The sequence below is a fragment of the Heterocephalus glaber genome, unplaced genomic scaffold (genome assembly GCF_053883595.1).
Source record: "Heterocephalus glaber isolate CG9 unplaced genomic scaffold, H.glaber_assembly_v1.0 deba00001504, whole genome shotgun sequence".
Taxonomy (NCBI): domain Eukaryota; kingdom Metazoa; phylum Chordata; class Mammalia; order Rodentia; family Bathyergidae; genus Heterocephalus; species Heterocephalus glaber.
Window position 1 is genome coordinate 3,618,866 of NW_028258324.1, and position 24,342 is coordinate 3,643,207.

General features: G+C 53.4%; 2 protein-coding genes across 4 annotated transcripts in view; both read left to right on the forward strand.

The window, feature by feature from the left end:
- Positions 1-12,781, forward strand: part of Bsn (bassoon presynaptic cytomatrix protein) — a 102,605-nt gene extending 89,824 nt beyond the window's left edge. For both annotated transcript variants that reach the window (XM_004834044.3, XM_087186075.1), the window contains exons 6-12: positions 832-2,908; positions 3,211-4,007; positions 4,127-4,226; positions 4,884-5,015; positions 5,239-5,293; positions 5,649-5,741; positions 9,023-12,781. In XM_004834044.3, coding sequence (XP_004834101.2) covers positions 832-2,908; positions 3,211-4,007; positions 4,127-4,226; positions 4,884-5,015; positions 5,239-5,279 — 3,147 coding nt within the window. In that variant the 3' untranslated portion in view covers positions 5,280-5,293; positions 5,649-5,741; positions 9,023-12,781. The remainder of the gene's footprint in view (positions 1-831; positions 2,909-3,210; positions 4,008-4,126; positions 4,227-4,883; positions 5,016-5,238; positions 5,294-5,648; positions 5,742-9,022) is intronic.
- A 1,216-nt stretch (positions 12,782-13,997) lies between these two features.
- Positions 13,998-24,341, forward strand: Apeh (acylaminoacyl-peptide hydrolase). 2 transcript variants are annotated; one of them, XM_013070074.3, is made up of 22 exons: positions 13,998-14,278; positions 14,354-14,486; positions 14,912-15,038; positions 15,714-15,807; positions 15,907-15,982; positions 16,071-16,234; positions 16,395-16,532; positions 16,637-16,728; positions 16,805-16,845; positions 16,932-17,053; positions 17,611-17,671; positions 19,122-19,219; positions 19,933-19,984; positions 21,018-21,103; positions 21,532-21,670; positions 22,103-22,186; positions 22,267-22,347; positions 22,821-22,909; positions 23,003-23,193; positions 23,681-23,783; positions 23,887-23,993; positions 24,084-24,341. In XM_013070074.3, exons 1-22 carry the CDS (start codon positions 14,267-14,269, stop codon positions 24,187-24,189), a joined length of 2,196 nt encoding a protein of 731 aa, XP_012925528.1. In that variant the 5' UTR covers positions 13,998-14,266; the 3' UTR covers positions 24,190-24,341. The 2 variants fall into 2 exon arrangements, with proteins under 2 accessions (XP_012925528.1, XP_004834102.1); XM_004834045.3 differs by having other exon boundaries at positions 14,000-14,278; positions 21,015-21,103.
- The last annotated feature ends 1 nt before the right edge of the window (position 24,342 follows it).

Here is a 24,342-nt window from a genome sequence, read left to right on the forward strand (position 1 = left end):
TGCATTTGTTCTGAGACTTGGGAACATACTATCCGTTTATAACATGGTAAAAGTTACTTGGCAAGGACAAAAGTAAAAATCTTGGTGTCATCCAATTTGGATGGTCCAACTGGGGAACTAGGAGCTGGTGGGTAATAGGAGGACCAATCTAGCAGTGTGGGCCTTCAGGCAGCAGCTGTGCCAGGTGAGGAGGGTGCTGTGGAGGGCACCACTAGGGAACCTTGAGCAGGAAGCCATGCTTCTGGAGAGAGGCCTGCTGGTGGTTCTAGAGAACAGCAGGCTGACAGAGGGGTTTGGCAGAGGTTAGTCCAGGGCCATTAGAGGAGGGGGTGGGCAGGTAGCCGAACAGCAAGCCACTCTAGAGAGGAGTGGGTCGGGGAGCAGAAAGGGACTCAGCCTGCAACATTAGCATGTACCCTTCCCATGATCCTCTAAGGAGCGGGTGGGCCCAGGAACCACTCCATAGCGCTTTTCCTGTTCATGCCCTCCACCAGCCCCCACCAGCTGCTAGGTCCCAAACCCAGAGCCAGGCTTGTCATCCTCACCTCCCATGGAGGTCCCACTCCCACTGAAGAAGTCTAGGGGTTCTCGAAGCCACCATGTATGGAAACCAAGGCAGAGGGCAACCTGCCCCTCTCACCTGCCCACTGCCCAGAGCTCTGGAAAGAAGTACTATGACCCAAAACTGGTGGGTGGGCAGGGTCAGGCCTTGAGGCTACTTTATAAATCAGGGAATCAACAGTATAGAGTTCCTGGGTTCTTTTACCCCATGCCCTGTCCCTTCACCCACACCTTGGGTCTCAGTGCTGCCCACCCTTCCCTCTGTCTCAGGTGTCGGCGCTGCCACCCAACGGCCTGGCCCGCAAGGTGAAGCGGACACTGCCCAGCCCCCCTCCAGAGGAGGGTCACCTTCCCCTGGCTGGCCAGGCCCCCCCACAGCTGTATGCAGCCAGCCTGCTACAGCGAGGGCTAGCGGGGCTCACCACCGTCCCTGCCACCAAGGCCAGCCTGCTTCGGGAGCTGGACCGGGACCTGCGCCTGGTGGAGCATGAGTCCACCAAGCTGCGCAAGAAGCAGGAGGAGCTGGACGAGGAGGAGAAGGAAATTGATGCCAAGCTCAAGTATCTAGAGCTGGGCATCACTCAGCGCAAAGAGTCTCTGGCCAAAGACCGAGGTGGCCGTGAATGCTCACCCTTGCATGGCCTTGGTGTACATCGAGATTACCTGTCAGATAGCGAGCTCAATCAGCTGCGGCTGCAGGGCTGCATCACTCCTGCCCGCCAGTATGCAGGCTTCCCAGCCACAGCTGTTGCACCAGCCACCCCCTCAGTCCCCACTGCCTTCCAGCAGCCCCGATTCCTGCCTCCAGCCCCACAGTACACTGTAGGCAATATCGGGCCAGCTCAGAATGAACTCCCAGCCCACCAGGCACCCACCTACCCTGGCCCCAACACGTACCCAGCACCTGCCTTTCCTCCCAGCACAAGTTACTCAGCCGAGCCTAGCCTGCCAAACCAGCAGGCTTTCTGCCCCTCAGGCCACTATGCATCCCAAACACCCATGCCAACCACACAGAGTACCCTTTTGCCTGTCCCAGCTGACAGCCATGCACCTCACCAAAAGCCACGTCAAACATCATTAGCTGACTTGGAGCAGAAGGTGCCCACCAACTATGAGGTGATTCCCAGCCCTGTTGTGGCCATGTCTTCGGCCCCTTCTGAAACCAGCTATAGTGGACCAGTAGTAAGCAGCAGCTATGAGCAGGGCAAAGCCCCTGAACTGCCCCAAGCCAGTGACTGTGGGAGTGTGAGCCAGAGTCCAGTCCCCACCTACCCCTCTGACTCACACTACACCAGTCTGGAGCAGAATGTTCCTCGGAACTATGTGATGATTGATGACATCAGTGAGCTGACCAAGGACAGCACCCCTACTGTGCCTGATAGCCAGCGTCTAGAGTCCTTGGGACCAGGCAGCAGTGGGCGTCCTGGGAAGGAGCCTGGAGAACCAGGTGTCCTTGAGGGGCCCACACTGCCCTGCTGCTATGCCAGAGGAGAGGAATCTGAGGAGGACTCATACGATTCCCGTGGGAAGGCTGGCCATCACCACAGAACCATGGAGAGCAATGGACGACCCGCCAGCACCCACTACTACAGTGACAGCGGCTACAAGCACGGGGCTCGAGTAGAAAAGTATGGTCCAGGGCCTGTGGGGCCCAAGCATCCCTCCAAGAGTCTAGCCCCAGCTGCTATATCCTCAAAACGAAGCAAACACCGGAAACAGGGGATGGAACAAAAAATCTCCAAGTTCTCACCTATTGAAGAGGCCAAAGATGTGGAGTCGGACCTGGCCTCTTACCCCTCAACTGCTGTCATTAGCAGCCCGGCCTCTAGGGGCAGGAAGTTCCAGGATGAAATCACCTATGGGCTCAAGAAGAATGTATATGAGCAGCAGAGATACTACGGGGTGTCCACCCGGGACATAGCAGAGGAAGATGACCGCATGTATGGGGGGAGCAGCCGGTCTCGGGTAGCATCTGCGTACAGTGGGGAAAAGCTGTCCAGCCATGATTTCAGTGGCCGAGGCAAGGGGTATGAACGGGAAAGGGAGGCTGTGGACCGACTTCAGAAAGCAGGCCCCAAGCCCTCATCCCTGAGCATGGTCCACGGCCGGGCACGGCCCCCCATGCGGAGCCAGGCCTCTGAGGAAGAGAGCCCCGTCAGCCCCTTGGGGCGGCCCCGCCCCACTGGGGGCACACTGCCTCCTGGGGATACCTGCTCACAGTTCTGCTCCAGCCACTCCATGCCTGATGTCCAGGAGCATGTCAAGGAGGGACCACGGGCCCACTCGTATAAGCGTGAGGAGGGCTACATCCTGGATGATTCCCACTGCGTGGTATCTGACAGTGAAGGTAATGGCCACTGGGGGTGATTTCTGCAGATGCTCAGCACCTGGGGGGCCTGCCTACCTGTGGGCCCCAGGCCCCAAATGTCCCACCAGGGTTGGTCTGACATCTCATCCACTGGCCCCTGCTGCAGGCTGTCCTTGCTTGTTCCACATGTGCCCTGGTGGCTGGTTGAGGGAGGGTGGGCTGGGACCCAGTGATCTGCTTGTGGCTGTGGTGCCCACTCTGGTCTCTTTGCATGGCTTCAGCTAGGCCTCCCCCTGTGGCCACCCCAGGGGTTGATGGTGTTCTGTTTTTGGTCCCTGAAGCGTATCACCTGGGCCAGGAGGAGACGGACTGGTTTGATAAGCCCCGGGATGCCCGCTCTGACCGGTTCAGGCACCATGGGGGCCATGCAGTCTCCTCCTCCTCCCAGAAGCGAGGCCCTGCCAGGCACAGCTACCACGACTACGATGAACCTCCTGAGGAGGGCCTGTGGCCTCATGATGAGGGTGGTCCAGGCCGCCATGGCCCAGCCAAGGAACATCGGCACCACAGTGAGCATGGGCGGCACACAGGCCGCCATGCTGGTGAGGAGCCAGGACGGCGCACTGCCAAATCACATGCCCGGGACCTGGGTCGCCATGAGGCTCGGCCCCACCCTCAGCCCAGCCTCACCCCAGCCATGCTGAAAAAGGGTCAGCCTGGGTACCCTGGCCCAACTGATTACTCCCAGCCATGTCGTGGTCCAGTGGCATACCACCATGCCTCTGACAGCAAGAAGGGCTCCCGGCAGGCCCACTCTGGGCCTGCTGCACTGCAGCCAAAGCCAGAACCCCAGGCACCACCACAGCTACAAGGTCGGCAGGCAGCTCCAGGGCCACAGCAGTCACAGCCACCAACATCCAGGCAGATGCCCTCAGGGGCAGCATTACGCCAGCCACAAATGCAGCAGCAGCAACAGCAGCCAGGTCTTGGGCAGCACCCTCCCCAGCAGGCCTCATCACAGGCCCGGCCACAGCAGAGCCAGCCAACTGCCCGGGGCCCAGCCTCTTCTGCCAGCCAGCTAGCAGGGAAGCCCCATCCAGGTTCCACGACAGCCCCAGGCCCCCAGCCAGCAGGATCGGTAAGCAGGGTCTCACCCAGGGCAGATGCTACAGCTGAAACTTGGAAATCCCTTTGGATCCAAGCTGGGTGTGGGCAGGGTTGGTGGGCAAGATCTCAGCTCTAGGTTCTGTGTTGCAGCCACGGGCAGAACAGGCAGATGGCTCTAAAGTGGCAGCCAAAACACCCCAACAGGGGAGGGCTTCCCAGGCCCAGCCAACACCAGGACCTGGCCCTGCAGGTGAGCCTTCTCTTTGGTGCCCTCCACTATGTCCCAAGTACCCAAACTGTTCTCTCCCTATAATCACCTGAGCTGCCCCACTGCACACCCCCTAATCCCCAAGAAGGTGCCCAGTAGGCTGCTGACCTCCCAGCAAAAGATGATCCTGGGGTTAGAATGAGCCAGTGGTGTCACCTGCACTGGGGCCTTAGAGAACAGAAAGCACTGGTGAGCACAAGGCCTATTCCTTCCTCTTCTGTCCTTTCCTCTGCCTTTTTTTTTTTGGTGCTGGGGATCGAACTCAGGACCTTGCATTTGCGAGGCAGGCAGCAGCACCACTGAGCTAAATCCCCAGCCCCAAGATTATTTGCGAATTTTTTTTATGGTACCAGGGATCAAACTCGGGACCTTGCACTTGCCAGGCAGGTGGAAGAACCACTGAGCTAAATCCCCCGCCCTTCCTCCCTTTCTTCTTCATTACCTTCCTCAACCTCCTTTTTTCTGCTTCCTTCCACCCCTTCTCTTCCTGTTATCTTCCTATCTTTACTCCTCTACCCTTTTGCTCACCCTCCTACCTCACAGGGTACCTGTGTTCAGGTCCCTCATGGCTCCTTTCCCACCCAGACCCTGAACAGCCAGGCCAAGGCACACTCATGATGAAGGCTTCTATTTCCATAGGCACAAAGCCTGGAGCCAGGCCTGGAGGAACCCCAGGGGCTACTCCTGGCCAGCCAGGAGCTGATGGGGAGAGTGTGCTCTCCAAGATCCTCACTGGTGGGGCAGCAGAACAAGCCGGCAAGCTGACAGAAGGTATGTACTGCCTGTGGCCAATTCTGTGGTAGGTGGCCACCCCAGGGCTCTACACTGGTGGAGGCTGGGTCTAGGCCCAGTGGTCTAGGTACATGTCAGCAAGAGGACCCACCTGCTGCTGCCCAGTAGTCTTTGGGGCAGTCCTTGCCCCTTGGGCCAAGACTGTCTTACTGAGCCAAATGCCCCAATTTCCTGATGCTTCTTCCCTCTTTCTATTTCTTAGCTGTCTCTGCTTTTGGCAAAAAATTCTCCTCGTTCTGGTGACCTTGCCCAGCAGGGTGAGTATGAATGACTTGTACCCAACTTGTACTGAAGAAGGTCTGAGTTATTTGGAGGAGGGGGTGGGTCCACTGGGAAGAGTCTAATCTTCCATGGGTAGTGTGGAAGCTCTATTGTGCTCTCCTGGAATTTGTGTGTACGATGGTGGTGGTGGTGGTGGGTGTTCTGTTCACAGAACCCCTGAGCTGTTAAGCAGAGGTCTCCAGCAAAGAGAAGCCAAAGAGAATCTCCTCTTGTCTGCCTCACCATCCCCTGTCTGCCTGCAGAGTTCTCACAGCTATGGGTTGGTGTTGGGCTGTAGGTGGGGACCCTGATGGAGCCCCTTTCCAACCCTTCCCTGAAAATGCCCCACAGACTCTTGAAGACATGAAGAGAGATGATGTCATTGCTGTGGAAAAATCTCTGGAGTCAAAGGCCTGGGTGCAGCTCTGGACTCTGCGTATAACAGTGAGTCTAAGGACTAGAGTAGGATGGGCCACAGGAGGACATGAAAGGCCACAGCCACTCAATCTCTTCAAGTGTGAGATAGGAAGATCCTGGGGAATGGGCCCAGCAGTCACCTGGGAGACAGGGGCCAGTGTGCTGGCTGACAAGACAGGTGGTACCTTGGGGAAGGATCTAGTGATGCCAAATGCATCCAAGTATTTGAGGTCTATATGTTAGGCACTGAATCCAAAGTCATCCTTGAGGATAGGATAGCCTGTGGTTCCTGAGGGGGACACATCCCACTGGCTAGGGTGTGCTAGAGTCCCTCAGCCCTCCAGAGCTTAGCATCTTTGGGCATGAAGTCAGGACACTGTTGTCTTCACAGGATAAACTTGTGGTCCACAGGATAAAAAAGTAGAATGAGTATGGAGGCAGACAGGAGGGGGACGTAGAGGCAAGGGGGAACCCTAGCCAGGCAGTCTCAGCCATAGACTAGGTCAGAGTAGAAGGGCCTCAAGATGGGAGCCCTGGCTCTGTCTGGCTGCTGTGCCAAAGCAGGATGGGATACTGGCTCCTGGAACCTGCCCTGGCCATGACCTGAGCCATGCCTCTGCAGAGGACAGAGCAGGTGGATCATCCAGCATTAGGGGAGTGTGGCCAGGCTGCTGGTGCTTTTCTTTGCATGGCCAAAGACCACCTCCCACCATTCCATATCCCTGAGCCCTTCCCCTTCCTTTGGCACTCCAAGGCTAAGAATGTGGAGGCTCTGTACAGTATCCATGGCAGGGCCTGACAGTCAGCAAGCAGGTCATTTCAAGGGATCCCAGCAAGTGCCCTAGCTTAGGCTGGCCTTCTCATAGCAGAGAAGGAACTAGGTATGATGGCCAAAGGCTTTCTGTCTCTAGAGGAGCAGCAGGTAGGGCTGGAAAAGCTATCTTCCACCCATGTGATCAACTAATATTTGTCAAGCCCTAAGTATGTGCCAAGCTGTTTCAGCCACTGGGAATACAGCAGGAAACAAAACCAAGATCCTGCCCTCTGAAGCTGACAATCCTTTAAGGGAGATGGAGAATAAATAAGTTTAAAAATAAAAATTAAATTTCAGGGTAATTTCTGAAGGTAGTAAGTTAGCAGTACGAAGCCAGTGAAATGGGTGATCGGAGAAGTGGGGTCTGATCTAGAGAAAGGGGTGAGAACTGAAGGTGTGTGGGACAAGGCCTAGAGGTAGAGAAAAAGCCACCGTGGGATCTGCCCAGGTGAAGGTACAGTGCCAGAAGAAGTTCTGGGGCAGAGTGAGCCTGGCAGGCTTTGGGGACAGGCAGATCAGCAGTGAGAGCTATGGCAGAGGGGAGGCAGACAGGGGTAAAGTCCAAGGGGCAGGAGCTAGCTGGTGTGGGCTTTGTAGACCAAGGGAAGGAGCACAGAACTTATTCTAATTATAGTGGCCACAGTCCAGCCCCCAGCATCCTGCTGCCTTGACTGCACTGTAGGCTCTCTGCAGCTTTTCTGCTCAGTGGGGTGTCTCCTTGGAGTTCCCCTAGAACAGATGTGGAGTCAGATTGATGCTGAGGAGAGGGAAGGAAAGACAACCCATGGCCCAGGTTGGCAGCACCCACCTCGGGTTTGAGGTCAAGGAACTATGGGGGAAAGGCAGAGCAGATATGACTGTTCTATGTTCTGTCACACAGTTCGGGGCCACTGAGACCATGGTCTTTGTAGTTAAAGGAGCCCCTGTCAAGTTCTAGCAGTTGGATAATGTCAAAGCTGCTGTGCAGGTCCATCTCCTAGGGTTTTGATGTCAGTTTCAGAGATGGGTTAGGAGAAGCTCACCATTTGAAACAAAATCCCATCTCCTCACTCTTAAGCAAAAATAACAGGAACTTTTAGTCAAATGTGGTGGCACATGCCTATAGTCCTAGAACTTGGGAGGCTGAGGGAGAAGGTCTGATCTAGACAAAGAAATCTAGAGAACTCAAGACCAGCCTGAGCTACATAGCAAGACCCTGTCTCAAAAAAAAAAAAAAAAAGAGGAACTTTTATAACATTAAAAGAAATGTCAAGCCAGGCGCAGGGGAGAAGGCCTATAGTCCTAACCACTCTAGTGTATGTGCTGCCAAAGCGAGCAAAGTTCTAGCTACTCTAGAGGCAGAGGTGATAGCATCTTTCCAGCCAGGAGTTTGGGGCCAGCCTAGACAACAAAGCAGGACCCTGTCTCAAAAGAAAAAAAAAAATACAAGGGCTAATCAAAAAGTACAGTGTGTGTTTAAATTTTTAAAAATTATTACAGTAAAAGACACATTGCCATTAATTCCCCTCAAAGTACTTTCCCTCTCTTCACACTTATTTCATCATTGTTGCTACTTTCTTTTTTTTTCTCTCATTTCCGTTTTTTTTTTTTTTTTTTTTTTTTTGGTACCGGGGATTGAACTCAGGACCTTGTGCTTGCGAAGCAGGCAGCAGAACCACTGAGCTAAAGCCCCAGCCCTCATTTCTGGTTTTTTGAGACAGTCTTGCTATGTCGTTCAGGCTGACCTTGAACTCAGTTATGTAGTTCAGGCTGGCTGAAAACTCACAGCAATCCTCCTGCTTCAGCCTCCCAAGTGCTGGGATTACAGGCATGTGCCATCACACCCAGCAGTTGCCACTTTCTGAAGTAGCTCTGGAAGTTCTCTTTTGTGAGTGTCTGTATGAGGTGTGATCAAAAATATGGTGAATGCTGCTCTCTACTGGCATTCAACAGAAAGGCAGGCTCGTAAAAACATTATGGTATATCCTCATCCACCTTGTTCACCAGATTTGGCACTGTTTGATTTCTGGCTTTTCCCCAGAATCAAAATGACCATGAAGGATTAAATGCTTTGAACTGATTCAGGACATAGAGGCAGCCATAACAGCACAACTCATTCATAAAAAAGGACATCCAGAAACGCTTCAGAAAATGGCAAGAAAATTGACATAAATGTATTTGAAGCATGGGGGAGTATTCTGAGGGGGAATTAATAACAATATGTCTTTTACTGTAACTATTTTTATAATTTAAACATTCACTCTATTTTGTGATTGTACCTTGTATATCCTTTCCTGGCAGACTGAATTCTTTTTTCCTCTCTTCTGTGTGACCTTCAACCTGCCCAAATGCCCATCTTCTGACATCTCAGTGGTGCTAGGCCCTTGGTCTATGGCCAGTGTCTGAGAGGAATGTGAGGGTGGGAAGCAGCTGCCTACAGTTCTTGACCAAACCTTTCTTTCTTTTCTTTGTCTCTCCCTCCCTTTTTTCCCTCTCCCTATTTTTCTTTTCCAAGCATCTACAATCTGGCAAACTCTTGGCCCAAAGCTGGACAAGTTGGGACCATGGGCCTGGGGGATTTTGTCTTTCCAGAGACCTTGTCTTCCTCAGTCAACTGTCGTGGGGAGGGAAGACCCCTCTCCAGAACCCTGAGACCGCAGCTGTCTGCCACTCTTCCCACAGCCAGCCAGGCTTCCAGTGCGTTATACACAGAGTTTGGGAGTACACTGCCCTCCTTCCAAGATGCCAGAAGTTTTTCCACAGCCTTGGAGAGGGGTCTTTGATTGGGCGCCTTGCGCTCGTTTCCTTCACATTCCAGCTGGCTTGGATCCCTCTGTAGCCACAGGGCCCTGCCCCTTCACCTTGTCCTCTGGGTGACAGCGGAGCAGACCTCCACGTGGCCAGCACAGGGTTGGGAGAACTTTACAAACATTAGGACCTAACACTGTCTCATTGCTGAAATAAGAGGCCATAGCACCGAAAAGCAGTGTGGGCACTGGCTGAGGCTTCTCCCAGCCCAAGGGTGGCAGTGTGCCTTCTACACACCTGCCATCATCTTAAAGCCATCCCCCAGCCATCTCCAGCACCCCAGCAGCACCGCCATTGTCTCAACCAGCTGGCTCCTCATCTGTACACCTGGGGATTTCTTTTCATTTCAAGAACAGCCTTAATCATTCCAGTTTGGTTTATGTGTATACCTCATGAACATTTTTCTTTCTCTTTCCCTTTCTCATTTTTCTTTGCTCATCCCTTTTGCCTCTCCCCTCCACTACCACCTTGTGACTGATGGTTTGGTTTCCTCTTTGCTCTGCCCCTGCTCAGCACAGGGAGAATGTTGACTAAGAAGCAATAGGGGGCAACAGGCCACCAAGAGCACAACCCGAGGGCGAGGCCTAGGGAGGCCCTTCAGCCCGCCTCTGTTTACTGTGCAATTCCAGTCCTTCTTAAGCCATCACCAGTGGGTGTGCTCAGAGCAGAGAGGCCAAGGCTTCTGCCAGCTGGGGGAAAGGCCCAGAGCCCCATGTAGGGCAATGTGGCACCATCTGTCTACCTGGTGGACTGGGCAGCATTCCTCCCTAAGGCCCTTACCTGGGGGAGCCTCCCTTCATCTTAGGCACAGCCACAAGTCTCATCTTTAACGTTCTATGCAATGAAATATAAACCCTCAAAGACAACTGTTAATATTTAATAAATTCCATGTTATGTATAAGGAGTTAATTGCAAACATGTGATTGAGAAACTGGATAGATATGCTCATATCACCACCCCCAACCCCTGCTCCCACCATCTGTGTGTGTGAAATTCTGTCTGTGGCATGTTTGACCTGTGGCAGGACTCGCTGCTGCCAGGTGAGTCACCGCCTGTCCCGCAGTGGAGCATGCACAGCTCGCAGCCTCTTTGCACGATTTTATCCATTTTAAATGCTCGACCCTCTTGCTTGGAGTTCTTTTGCCTCTGAACCTCTCCTTCAGGAACACTTCTAGTGACTTCTGCACAAGCTAGTGAGGACCTGCCAGAATTGTTGCCCAAGTATGCCAGGCTGCGAGGCAGGCAGGACAAGAACCCACATGTCCTGCAGTTTCCTCCTGTTCAAGATAAAAGGTAAAACAGGAAACCCTGATGTAGACACAATGGTAGGAGCCTGCATAGGATGCATGTGTATGAAAGTTCTGAAGGTTTGCTGTATGATTTATATCTGTACACCATTTCCCCCTCCTACTCCAGCCCTCAGCCAGAGGCATCTGGGTATTCCTTCCCAGTGGGACCCTGCTTAAGACAGAGCTGGACTGCATCCTTGACCAGAGAGGCAGAGGCCAAAGGCAGAGCCAGGCTGTGTCCTAGGCACCCCAGGTCCTGACTAAACCTGATTCATGCTTCTCCTTTGTGGTAAAAAGGCACTTGGGAAGAGCTGGATTTGTGGTGCTTGTCTTTGACTGACAGTGTCATCTGGAGCAGGTAAACTGTTCACATAAACAGTGGCTTTAAGCTGAGCTTCTTGGGAAGCTTCTCAATAGCAGAACTTACTCAGGTTCTGTGTGACTCTTTCATCATCCATCCCTGGGACTTCCCTACCCAAGTACCTACTGTCATCAGCTTCTCCACTGTGGGGCCAGGAGAGGCTCTGACAGTAGCTGCCTAACCCTCAAGGCCTGACCTTCCTCCAGAGTGCTCTGGTTTGCACCATGCATTTCTCAGGGGTCCACATTTCTCATGCTTTTCTATAAGGCCTATACACCCCTTAAGAAAGGGATCCTGGACACCTCTGGCAGCTCTAGATAAGACAGGAAGTTTCCAACCTCCTTGTTGGACCTGGTGTCCTGGGATTTGGCCTCCCCTATTCCATCAGACAAATGCCTCATCTCTAGATAGAGATCAGGCCTAGGGTGTATGAGGCCTTCTGAGCAAGGGCTGAGGGAGGCCATCATCTAGTTTCCCTACCTACCCAAGGTCTGTGTGGGATGGCCTGAATGAATATTTGCTTTGGTGTCACTAATGGTGGCCAGGGGATGGGACTTGGAGTAGAATGTAGGCAGGGAGATGCCAGCAGGTCAGCCTCTAGCAGGCTGCATGTCAGGCTTTCAAGTATTGACTTTTCAGCAGATTTCCTTTTTGGCCAAACCTTCTGAGTTTAAAACTTCTGACAATTGATCCTCGATACGAAAAAAAAAACCCCAAAACAAAAAATTTCTGACATCTGCCACTCCCCATCCCTCACCGAACCCACAGGACAAATCATTGCTCTATGAAGAAACTGAAGGCTGCAGCAGCCCTCTGGATCATGGCAGTCCTGGCCCTTATGTGGATGCAGCTGTGCCTCTAGGGGCAATGCAGCCAGAGGCTGAGGGACTAGCGTTTGGTGCTTGGGAAGTGGAGAGCAATATGCACTTTCCTAATGGACTAGAGGTCTCCAGGATGCAGTCCAGGCCTTCTCTAGTTCTCCCTCCAAGTGTCATGAACAAGGGCACTCTCTCTTTTGTCCACTGGAGGGCCCATGCACTCATTTAATAGTGACAGCCCTTCCCCCACTACCATTCTCTCAGGCCTTGGACAGAGCATGTGATCTCAGGGCCCGCAGTGAAAGAGCAGAAGTGGCAGCAACTCTGGCCTGTCCCCTGGAACCTGTAGGGAGTTTTCCAGGACAGTGCAATCTCACCCTATTGGACCCTCCCCTCCTCCCTTCCCCTACCCATGCTGTAAATACTGGTTGTCATGGACTCAGACAAAGTCAAAGGAACAGGCCTAATCAACTTAAACTCCTTGGAGATGCCATCTGTCTCCCTAGATGTCAGTGCCCTGCTGCCATGTGCACTGAGGTAGTACTAGAGAGCCATGGAAGTCATGAGATATCATGTGGATGCATGTAAATGTGTGTGTGTGTGTGTGTGTGTGTGTGTGTGTGTGTGTGTCTGCCTCATTTAGCCTCTGGGGTCAAATCAGCTCCTTCTCCAAGTAGCCTGGAGAGTGGTGGCCACAAACACCTTTTCCTCTAGCATCCCTGTCTTGTTTTTGCTTTTCCTTCTTCCCTCTTCCCTCTCTCCCTTTCTTTTCTTTTTTCCTTCTCTCCTTCTTTATTTGAGGGGGGAAAGAGTGCTGTACAGTCAAACAAGTTTACAGTTGTAAGTGCAATGACGAGTCCTCCACATGACCTTGTGAATTGTGTGCTGTCCTTCCGTGCTCTGTGAGAACTCGTGGTACTTCAGTGTCCCTCCCCTCCTGTATTGTGACAAGGTAATTCTGTGGTATCAGAATAAAAAGACTTGATATAAACAACCTATTCACTGTCTCTGGGATGGTTTCTAAGTGGGAAGGTTTAGCCAAAGAAATAACTCCCCAAATTTGTGACTATTCCGTCCAGTTAAAGGGAAAAGAATGAAGGGGCAACATTTGAGAAGTGCTGGGATGACAGGCTGAGTCCACACCAAGCCACACAGTGGACCCTCCACAAAGGTGCCCAAGTATAGGTCCTATTCACTGCACCAGCTGTGGGGAAACAATGGGGGTCCAGGGCTGCCCCCACAACTTTCTGGGGCCTGGATCCCAGGAGGAAAGTGAGCAGGTGCTGCCCCCTGGTGCTGCCAACAAGCCTTTACCTGCCTACTCCACCCAGAGCTCAGGATGGGTGTCATACTTTAGTACTTCCCCAGATGGACAAGAGTACCCCAGAGTCACTAAAGAATCTGAAAACAAAAATTAAAAGAACAACAGTTTTGCCTCAAGTAAACTCTCAAAGGCAAGGCAGGGTGAAAGGAGCCCCTAGGGCTCTGAGGTGTGAAAGACCAGCCAGGCTTATGGTATATAAAGAGGACATCACTACTGGTGTGGCAGCTACCTCAGACTCCCGTTCTGTGTCACGTGCAGAGAGAGGGAATACGCCTACCCAGGTTCTTTGGTCCGGGGCTGGGTGGAGCCTGACCCCACTAGACCTCTGCACTCAAGAGCTTGAGCTGAGGCCTGGGAAGGAAGGTAGAAGCCCAATCTGCTCACAGTTTCCACAAGGCGCCCTTGAGAAAGATAGATGAGGGCCGCGGGAACTGATGGCTCTTGGGACAGGACTGGTGACCGATAAGGCCAGGCAGCGCCCGGACAGCGCACCGCCTGCCCCTCTGCTCGATGCATCCCAAGGCTCTGCTCCGCCGTTCCATCAGAACCTGACTGCCTTCAGTAATGTCTACCTAGGAGTCCCTCCGAGTGGGGCCTGATGCCTTCTGGGGAAGGTAGACAGGAAGGACCCCAAGGCCGCAGAGTCGCGAAGGCTGACGCGGACGCGGGCAGAGGCTCTGGCCCCGCCCAGAATCCTCTGGACCCCAGAGCCCCGCCCCGCACTCGGAAAGCTGTGGGTCCCCTGTTCCTGCGCCTCGTAGCTTTCGCTTCTCGCGGGGTCGGGACTCAGGCCCCGCCCCCTCTCCACAGACCCTAGCTTCTCACAGACTCCGCCCCTCCTTGAACGCTGCCTCCCGCCTTCTGCTCTAACAGGCGGAGTTTCCATTCCTCCCGTCTCAGAGACAGGTTCAGGACCTGCCTCATTCGCCTGGTCCGCTCCTAAAAGCTCTGCTCCTTTCCTCGAGGTGCTTGCCCCTACAACTTCTCTTCAGGGAGGCTACTCCCCTACAGTGCCATCCCGACACAGTGGCTGGAGGCCCCACCCTCAGGTCCTGGCCGGGACTGTAACGGAAATGGGCCGGCCGCTCCAGGTTCCGCCCCCAAAGCTTCACTTCCGGGTCTAGCGTGCCCTGTTTCGCCTTTGCTGCTAACTGGGACTATGGAGCGTCAGGTGAGGGTTCGGCTCGTGGCCCCCGTGGTCCTCGAAGCCCGGGCCGGGCCTGACCCTGGTGTGTCCCCTGCGCAGGTGCTACTGAGAGAGCCCGAAGAGGCAGCGGCGTTGTACCGGGGCCTTAGCCGCCAACCCGCGCTGAGTGCCGCCTGTCTAGGCCCAGAAGTCACCACGCAGTATGGGGGCCGGTACCGGACCGTGCACACCGGTGTGTGGGCGGAGGGGCTAGGTGGCGACGGGGCTATGTGCTAGCAGAGAGCACACAAGTGTTTGGAGGAGCCAGGGCTTGGCGAGTACAGCCCTCGCCCAGATCGAGGCCCAGAGACGTGGGGGACTGTGCAGGCTGTACTGGTCCTGACTGCATAGGTGTAGAGCTCAGACCTGAGTGTGGGGCTTGTATCCCAAACAAATTCCAGGCTGCCCTCGATTCCATCGTGGGTGTTGAGGGGCAGGGATGGGTTCTCCAAGCTCAAGAGGCCAGAATTTGGGTTGTAGTCAAGTGTTGTCCAGGCTTCCCCCAAGGTGTTTGAAGACAGATTGAAAATGATGGGTCAGGGCCTTCCTAGATGGGTTGGGGGGCACTGGCCCCAACTGGCCAAAACAAATTGAGCACCCTCATGCCTCCCCTTGCAGAATGGACCCAGCGGGACCTGGAAAGAATGGAGAACATTCGATTCTGCCGCCAGTACCTAGTGTTCCACGATGGAGACTCCGTGGTGTTTGCAGGGCCGGCAGGCAACAGTGTGGAGACCAGGGGGGAGTAAGTTTGAGGGAGGAAGCTTGTGAACAAGGCCACAGCCGTATGCCATGCCAGTCCTTTATGAATGCACATTATGTGCCTAGATGTGGGTAGGGCCCTGAGAGTGGCCAGGAGCCAGGTTCCTGCCCCTTAGGAGCTCATTTGGTTTGTAGTGACATGACCTGATAAGCACTAGAGGCTTGTTTCAAACTCAAACCCAGCTGTAGAGGCCTGAGGAGCTGGGGAAAGCAGAATCTCTGCCTCAGGGAAGAGCAGCAAGGCCAACTGCCATTGTGGGGTTGAAGGTGCTACAGGTTACAGGTGCTACCAGAGACTCAAAAAATCTAGCTGGGGGGGGGGTGCTGGGGTTTTAGCTCAGTGGTTCGGGCACCTGCCTCGCAAGCACAAGGTCCCAAGTTCGATCCCCAGTACCAAAAAAAAAAAATCTAACTGGGTGTGGTGTGATGGTACACACCTGTAATCCCAGCACTCAGGAGGTTGAGGCAGGAGAATCACTTTGAGTTTGAGACCAACCTGGACTACATAGTGAGTTCAAGCCAGCCTGAATTGCGTAGTGAAACCTGCCTCAAAAAAAAAACAAACAACAAACTATCTAAGGTTGTGGCCAGTGAGGGGGCAGCACAGGGCTGTTTGGGGCAGATGTAATCCTGACCTGCTATCACACATCCTCCTCAGACTGCTGAGCAAAGAGTCTCCTTCAGGCACCATGAAAGCTGTGCTGCGTAAGGCTGGAGGCTCAGGCCCTGGGGAGGAGAAGCAGTTCTTGGAGGTGAGTCTGCAAGGGACCAGGTGGTGGGCATCAGAGAAATCAGCCCCGAAGATAAGGCTCTGTTGGAGGCCACACAGACTGATGCCCCAGTATCCTCAGGTCTGGGAGAAGAACTGGAAACTCAAGAGCTTCAACCTGTCAGCGCTGGAGAAGCATGGGCCTGTTTATGAGGATGGTGAGGCATCTGGCTGGTGAGTAGGCAGGGTGGACAGGAGGGGCAGTCATAGCCCTAGTCTCCCCCTAATTAGCCCTCCCCCTACCAGACTGCTTTGGCTGCCTGTCCTGGTCACACTCGGAGACACACTTGTTATATGTGGCAGAGAAGAAGCGCCCCAAGGCTGAGTCGTTTTTTCAGACCAAAGCCTTGGACATTAGTGCCAGCGATGATGAGATGGCCAGGCCGAAGAAGCCAGACCAGGCCGTCAAGGTGCTTGTGGTGTGGCTAATCCATGAAGGCCTGGGGCATCCCTGGAGCTCAGTGTGCTCCCTCCCATGCTGTACCTGTCAAAATTGGGGAGGCACTGGCTTGTAGGAAGCAGGGCAAGGGCTGGTAGAGAGGCTGGGCATTGAGTATCCTGTGTTCTCAGGGGGATCAGTTTGTGTTTTACGAGGACTGGGGAGAAAGCATGGTTTCTAAAAGCATCCCTGTGCTCTGTGTGCTGGATGTCGAGAGTGGCAACATCTCTGTGCTCGAGGGAGTTCCTGAGAATGTGTCCCCTGGACAGGTCAGTAATAACTCAGTTTATGTCCTATCTGGAGTCTGCTGGCATTGCTTGAGCTACTGCCCCTTACTCACCTGCTCTGCCCTGCCCTGTGATCATGTTTACAGGCTTTCTGGGCCCCTGGAGACACGGGTGTGGTGTTTGTGGGCTGGTGGCATGAGCCCTTCCGTCTAGGCATCCGCTTCTGCACTAATCGAAGGTGAGGAAATGGGGCAGGTAAGGGGGTCCTGGAGCCCAGCTGGCCTTGAAACTGAGTGTTTCTTGGGCCATTCCAGGTCAGCTCTGTACTATGTGGACCTCATTGGAGGGAAGTGTGGTAAGTGGCTGGTGCCCACCTTTGCTTTATGAATACACATTGGCCCTTGCCAGTTTGTGTGATGCTCACATTTCTGTGTGGCCCAGAACTCCTCTCAGATGACTCCCTGGCTATCTCTTCTCCGCGGCTGAGCCCAGACCAGTGTCGCATCATCTACCTGCAGTACCCGTCACTGGTCCCTCACCATCAGTGTAGTCAGCTATGCCTGGTGAGCTGAAGGTTTAGGGTGGGAGGTGGTCAGCAAGAAGAGGGGATGGTGGGTGACAGCTGAAGGGCCAGCATCATCTCCCCATGGTCTCCTCCACAGATACCCTCCTTGTCCCAGGTGCAGCAACAGTATGAATTCTGCCTATGCTCTCAAGGCAAGGTTGGAGGCTAAGAATGCTGGCAGAGAGGGCTTTGCCCTGTTGGATTTGCCATCTTCAGAGCACTCTCCGTCTATAAGAATTTCCTCTCCTTGATCCTCATCTACACATAGCAGGGCTCTGCAAGGGGCCAGAATGTGGTGGGAAGTTACACAGTCTCAGTCCCCACCCATGAAGCACTGAGCGCCTGTGAAAGACAGGGGTACATGCCCAAATAAGGCCTCTCTGGGCACCTGGTCTAGGTCACTAGAAAGGAGATACATCAGGCTCATCTCACCTTTCCTGCTTCTCTCCTGAGGGTAACCTGAAGGTGTATATCTGAAAGGGACAGATGCAGAGCTCCATGCCTGGAGGGCATTGCTTGTCCCCCTGTAGGTCTGACCATTTTGTTCTCTTGCAGTATGACTGGTATACCAAGGTTACCTCTGTGGTGGTGGACATTGTGCCTCGGCAGTTGGGAGGTAAGGGTGCCTGGCTGGGGGAATCAGTGGTACCCACAGCTCTGAATTCCTGCTGTGTGTTCCATCCCTTCCCAACTCTTGTTCCCTGGATTCCTTTGGAAGACCTTCTGTGTGGTGGGCCACTCCTAGGCCCAGCCTCCAAGGTAGTAAGGCCATCACCGTGGGGAACAGTTCTGATGAAAAGAGTTGATTGGACCAAAGCTGAGATCAGAGTGGCCCAAGCTGGCTGGGGATTTAGATGATTTAATTCCTGTGCTGAAGCAATTAGATTTTAGTTTTTTCAGTGTCTAGTTAAAACCATTGCCTTTCACTTTCTTTCTCAGAGAGTGTACCAATTTGGAATGTCATACTTGAGAGGCTCAGGGCCGGAGGGTGCTGTGTTACCCTACCCCCCATCACAACCAGCAACCTTTATCAAGTCCAAGTCAGCTGGTCCTCTGGAAGGTTGGCCCTTGGCTGAAAGGCTTGTCCCATTCTCAGGTGTTTATAGCTCCTCTTGGGGTTCTGGACCATCCCAAGGACAGAAGAGGTAAAAATCTCTTATTCTCAGGCCACCCAGAAAGTTGAGTCCAATAGACAAGTCCAGTGGACAATGTTCCAGTTCAGTAGAGGTATAGCTCAGCAGTAGAGCATGTACTTAGCATACCCAAGGCTCTAGGTTCAGTCCACAACCCAGAGAGAGGGAGAGAGCAGAAGAGCACAATGGGCTTTTTGACTTCTCTTTGGGTTGCAGGGATGCAACTGGGGATCCTGACTGAATCTCTGAATCCCTGATGGGCCCCAAATTAGCTGTGTGTCCTTGGACAGTACCTTAGCCTCTTTGAACTTCCATTTTGTTTGTTTGGGTTTTTTGAGACAAGGTCTTGCTATGCAGTTCAGGCTAGCCTTGAACTCACTGTGTAGCCCAGGCTGGCCTTGAACTCATGGCAATCCTCCTGCCTCAGCCTTCCGAGTGCTGGGATTGCAAGTGTGCACCACTACGCCTGGCCCAAACTTTCATTTGTTCATCTGTGGAGGAAGTGGTTGTCTCTGCCTTACTTGAGGAATTACAGTGAGGGTTACCTGAGTGTGATGACCTTACATGGTAGGATTTAGTGAGCCCCTTGCTCAGCACTGCTACAGTGGACACTACAATGGATAGACAGGTATTACTTTGGTTAAAGACATCTAATGCTGCCAGTGGCCCAGCAGAAGCAGCTTGTAGGACAACAAGTACTTTTCTTCTGAGCACTGATGCTTTCTCTCAGTGTTCTTGAGCATTGCCTCTCCTGGGTCCTCAGAGGCCTCTGCCCCCTCTGACCCCTCCTTGGGTGCCCTGATATGTGGAACTGCCATTCTGCCACAAGTTGCAGGAACCTGAGTGAATTACCCAACAGAGTAGTCTGCCTAATAGTATTGATCCCTCAATCTTTTGCTCCTGGACACAGTCCCAGCCTTCTCATCTTTGCAGAGAGCTTCTCTGGAATCTACTGCAGCCTTCTGCCTCTGGGATGCTGGTCAGCTGATAGCCAGAGAGTGGTCTTTGACTCTGCTCATCGGAGCCGACAGGTAGGAGACCCTGACTGTGTAGAGAAGCAACCCCTGTGATCAGTCACCAGGAGCCTGAGCCCTGTGGCAGAGCATGTGCATTCCCTGGGGAAGACGTCCAGCCCCATGATCCCACCAGCCCCTTGAAGCCCTGCCTGGCCTAGCCTGGACTCGCTTCTCCTTTAGGAGGCTTGCTACCCTGGTGCCCCATAGCAGAGCCCTTGACCTCTTTTTTTTTTTTGCTACCGGGGATCAAACTTGGGTCCTTGAACTTGAGAGGCAGACAGCAGAACCACTGAGCTAAATCCCTGGCCTCCCTTGACCTTTTTGCCTGAATCAGAGTGTAGCCTCTCCCAGGCATTCCATCTGGGTGACAAAGGATCTGCCACTGGGGTGGGTCTCTGAAGAGATTGTAAGGACAATGATGGTTACAGGGATGGGATGAGGGTACCCACAGCATACCAGGCTCCTTTTGGTGTGATATGTCGCCCTCATGCTAACTTCAAGGGGCTCAGTGGCATTCCTTACCTTCCCCTGGGACACTCAGTAAGTTGTGATGGGGCTGAGATTTGACCAGGTTCTCAGGCTGCTCCCTACTGCACTGATTAGCTATCACCATCACTACTTACATCTCTGGCCTGTACCAAGCTCACCAAGAAGGTAGAGAAGAGGTAGGGGTAAGAACCACAGGGCTGTTAGATGTCATGCCACATGAGGTCTCCCCTCTGCTTTAGGACCTGTTTGTAGTGGACACCCAGACGGGCAGTGTGACCTCTCTGACAGCTGGTGAGCAGGGCTGGTAAGCCAGCCAGGTATAGGGTGGGTCTGGAGCTTGATGTGTGGGGCAGCAGTGGCACTGTAGTCACTCTTACCACTGACTGTTCTGCAGCCTTTATTAGTAGTCCCCCCAGGACTTTGCCTCGGCAAGGCCCTTGCCCAGCCAAAACAGCACCTCCCCTGCTTCACTGCCCTTGGAACTCAGTTCCCTGTGTCCTGGCCCAATGTCAACATAACCTTTACCCCTGCTCCTAAAAACCATAGAACACTCTCCTGCCGAGATCTGTCAGTCATCCTCCCCCTTGCCAAACCTTGGGTGCCTATTCCAGGCAGAGGGAGCTCTAACCCTCAGGGCCCAGGAGCAACCCAGGGTCCCACATCTTCTTCACACTCAGGCTAGTGACTGCACTTGAAATGACTTTTGAACTCTCCACATGCCTTGACTTTACCTGCTCCTCCACAAAGTACTAAATGTTGTCTAAACCTGTATCTCATCACACAAGTCCTGTTTAAGCATCTGCGCGGACCCTGCTGCTCAGGCCCCAACCAACTCCCTGGACCCAGCTGCCACCTCTGCAGTCATTGAGGGCGTGGGGTGGAGTCCCTTAATGGTCTGGTGTATCCCTAGGTCTGGCAATTTCTGGGCACAGCCAGTGTCTGCAAGATGAACAAGATACTGAGCAAGAAGCTTCCCTAGGGCCACATGTAATTGGGTGTTTGTGGTATTACAGAGCAAAAGGAGACAGCTGATCCTGAAATCTGAGGGTGGGGTATGTGTTCATATGTATATGTGCCTTGATACAATCAGCTTCTAGTAAGAGCCCATCTGTGTCCTCTGGAGGTGGGTGTGAGAGGCTTAGTTTAGAGCTGCCCACCTCCTACTCTGAATAGAAGCACAAGGCTGGGTCACCTGTGAAACTTCTGCCCCTCGTGGGATAAAGGGCCATCTTTCAATAGAGCCTTTAGCCTGGACTCTGCAGAGAATAAGTGGGAAAGGTGGTGGCCCTGCCAGGCACTTAGTGGCATCTGCTTTCTCCAGGAGGGTTGGGTGGAAGCTGGAAGCTGTTTACAATTGACCGGGACCTTATGGTGGCACAGTTCTCCACGCCCAGCCTGCCCCCAAGCCTGGTGAGTGTTGGGGGGTCCCAGATTGGGAGACAGCAGCTCTGCTGGCCCAGAGGCTGACCATAGCTTGTCAGTAAAAGAGGAGCTGAGACAGACCTTCCCAGCATCCATAAGGGTTTGGCACTCATGGGGAGGGATTATGGACTATGTCTGCTGTGTCCTGAACAGGGTACCTGGGGAAGTGACCAGTCCTCTGATATTACAGAAAACAGGGAGATAGCGGACCCTAGGACCTGAGGAGGGTATGGTGTGTTCAGATGTTAGTGTGAGTACTTGGTATATACCAGCTCACAGTAATGATCCATGTTGTGTCCTCTAGAGGTAGGTGTGAGGCCCAGCTTAGTAAAAGCTGCCCACCTCCTGCTCTGGGCAGAAGCAGAAGGCAGGGAGCCATCCGGACTACTTGTGAGACTTTTTCTTCCCCTTGGCAGAAAGTTGGTTTCCTGCCTCGTGCAGGGAAGGAGCAGTCAATGTTGTGGGTGTCCCTGGAGGAGGCCAAGCCCATTCCTGACATCCACTGGAGCATCCGAGTGCTAAAGCCACCCCCAGAGCAAGAGAATAGACAGTATGGTAAGCTGGGCCAGGGCAGAGGCTTCCTGGCACATAGCATCTATGGAGACCCTCCCTCCAGGCTCACATTGCATGGTTTCCTAAGACTTTTCTAAGAAGTTTCCTGTTCTTGAGGAGTAGCACCCGAGGTTTTGAGCACCTGTTCTGGTTATCAGAACTGAGTACCACCAGGCCAAACCATTTGGTGAGAAACCCAAGGCCCAAAGAGAACAGGCCTTATCCAGTGCCTATGCAATAATACCTTATCCAGAATGCTGTCCCTTCAGAGTGGGGCTGTCTGACCAGGGCAGAAGGAGCATGAGGCTTCAGAGGCCCACACATGGTGTGGGTTCCACAGGTCAGCCCCAGACCTGTAGCTAGAGATCGGTCCTTGGCTGGGGAAGCCCCAGGGAAGTGGCATTGACCCTGCTGACTGCTGCTTTCTCCCTGCAGCTGGCCTTGACTTTGAAGCAATCCTTTTGCAGCCCAGTAACCCCCCTGATAAGACCCAGGTGCCCCTGGTGGTCATGCCCCACGGTAGGTATCTGGGTTAAAAGCTTCTGCCCTCCCTCTACCTTGTCTAGCTGGCCCTTTAACTCTCCGATTCCTGTCTCCAGGGGGACCCCATTCATCCTTTGTTACTGCCTGGATGCTGTTTCCAGCCGTGCTCTGCAAGGTGGGCTTTGCAGTGCTACTAGGTGAGCAAGGAGGGACCCGAAGCTCTACTGGGACTTTGGTGAAGTGATGGGGTGATCCTGGTTTGTACAAACCCTGTGGTTGCTACCCTTGTTTCTAGGCCTTTCTATGGCCTAGTTACTTCCTCTAGTATCCACTACCAGAAACTGCCCTGGCCCAGCATCTAATAATGTGGACTAACTTGAGACCTCCACGGAAAGGAAGTGCTCCCTGGTAGCAGCCTGTAATCTCTTGGGACCTGTCTCTTTTTTTTGTACCGGGGATGGAACTTGAGACTTTATGCTTGTGAGGCAAGTGGTGAAACCACTGAGCTAAATCCCCAGGCCCTGGTCCCTGTCTCTTGATGGTCTGGGGAAGAGGTGAAAATCTCTTGATGGGGCTGGTTTTAAGGCCTACTTCACAGATGTCTGAAGTGGTGTCCATGGGGCTGAGAGTTTTGCCTAACTACCCTGTCTGATCCATCCCTCACCTTCAGTGAACTATCGTGGCTCCACTGGCTTTGGGCAGGACAGCATCCTTTCCCTTCCAGGCAATGTGGGCCACCAGGATGTGAAGGATGTCCAGGTAACGGGGTTGGGGCTTCTGACAGGCTAGAGGGTGGGCTGTCGGGCATGGCTGCAGGCAGCTGGCTGCAGTACACTGTGCTCCACCCTATAGTTTGCAGTGGAGCAGGTGCTCCAAGAAGAACATTTTGACACAGGCCGTGTGGCCCTTATGGGTGGTTCCCATGGTGGGTTCCTCTCCTGCCACCTGATTGGCCAGTACCCAGAGACTTACGGCGCCTGTGTGGCCCGGAACCCTGTGATCAACATTGCCTCCTTGATGGGCTCCACTGACATCCCTGACTGGTGAGTGTTCCTCCTTTCCACCCCACATTCCCATGTATTCCTGCAAGCCTCAGAATTCCTGGAACTGCGTGGATTTGGCCTCTCTTCGTTTTTTGTGGTACCAGTGGTGCCACATGCCTGTAATCTCAGCACTTAGTAGGCTGAAGTAGTCTGGGCTACATAGTGAGACTGTCTCAAAAAAAAAAACAACAAAAAGGGCTGGGGATTTAGCTCAGTGGTTCCAACACCTGCCTCGCAAGTACAAAGTCCCGAGTTCGATCTCTGGTACCAAAAAAAAGAAAAAGAAAAAAATTCATTTTTTAGCACCTTGAACCCAAGTCCTTTACAGTGAGCAGCCCTCCTCTTCTTTATTTTGTAGACAGAATCTTGCTAGGTCACTAAGTTACCCAGGCTGGGCTTAAACCTGAAATCCACCTGCCTCACCCTCCAGACTGCTGGGATTACAGGTATGTACCACTACATCTGGCTCTGGCTTGGTCTCTTCCAGGTGTGTGGTAGAGGCTGGCTTCCCTTATAACAGCGACAGCTTGCCAGACCTCAGTGTATGGACAGAGATGCTGGACAAGTCACCCATCAGATATGTCCCTCAGGTACTCATCCCTCCCACCTCCTCACCCCATGTGCCACCTGTCCATCTAGATTTTAGGGCCCAGTTTATCCCTGCTCCCTGCTTCCCACTTCCCACACGTTCAGGTGAAGACTCCGCTGTTACTGATGCTGGGCCAGGAGGATCGGCGTGTACCCTTCAAGCAGGGAATAGAGTATTACCGTGCCCTCAAGGCCCGGAATGTGCCTGTCCGGTGAGTACCACAGGATAGCCCTGGCAGCTTGGAGGCAAGTGAGCAGGGGAGGACCCTCCAGACTCAAATGTTGCTGCCCAACCCCTACAGGCTCCTGCTCTATCCCAAAAGCACCCATGCACTATCAGAGGTGGAAGTGGAATCAGACAACTTCATGAATACTGTGCTCTGGCTGCACATGCACTTGGGCAGCTGAAGCCCTCCCCTTCTGCACGAGCTGGTCAGATTGTGTCACACGTTGCTCTCGAGGAGCTCTTGAGTCTGGGAGAGCAGCAAGAGGCTTCCTGGGCTCTAGTCTCCATGGATGAGTGGCTGGAGGAATGTAGTCATAATAAATGAGAACACAGAG

Excerpts from the sequence above, each read along its gene's own strand:
- Apeh (XM_004834045.3), top strand. Across the intron at positions 16,846-16,931 it reads CCTCATTGGAGGGAAGTGTG|AACTCCTCTCAGATGACTCC; the intron begins GTAAGTGGCTGG and ends TGTGTGGCCCAG. Across the intron at positions 21,671-22,102 it reads GCAAGAGAATAGACAGTATG|CTGGCCTTGACTTTGAAGCA; the intron begins GTAAGCTGGGCC and ends TTCTCCCTGCAG.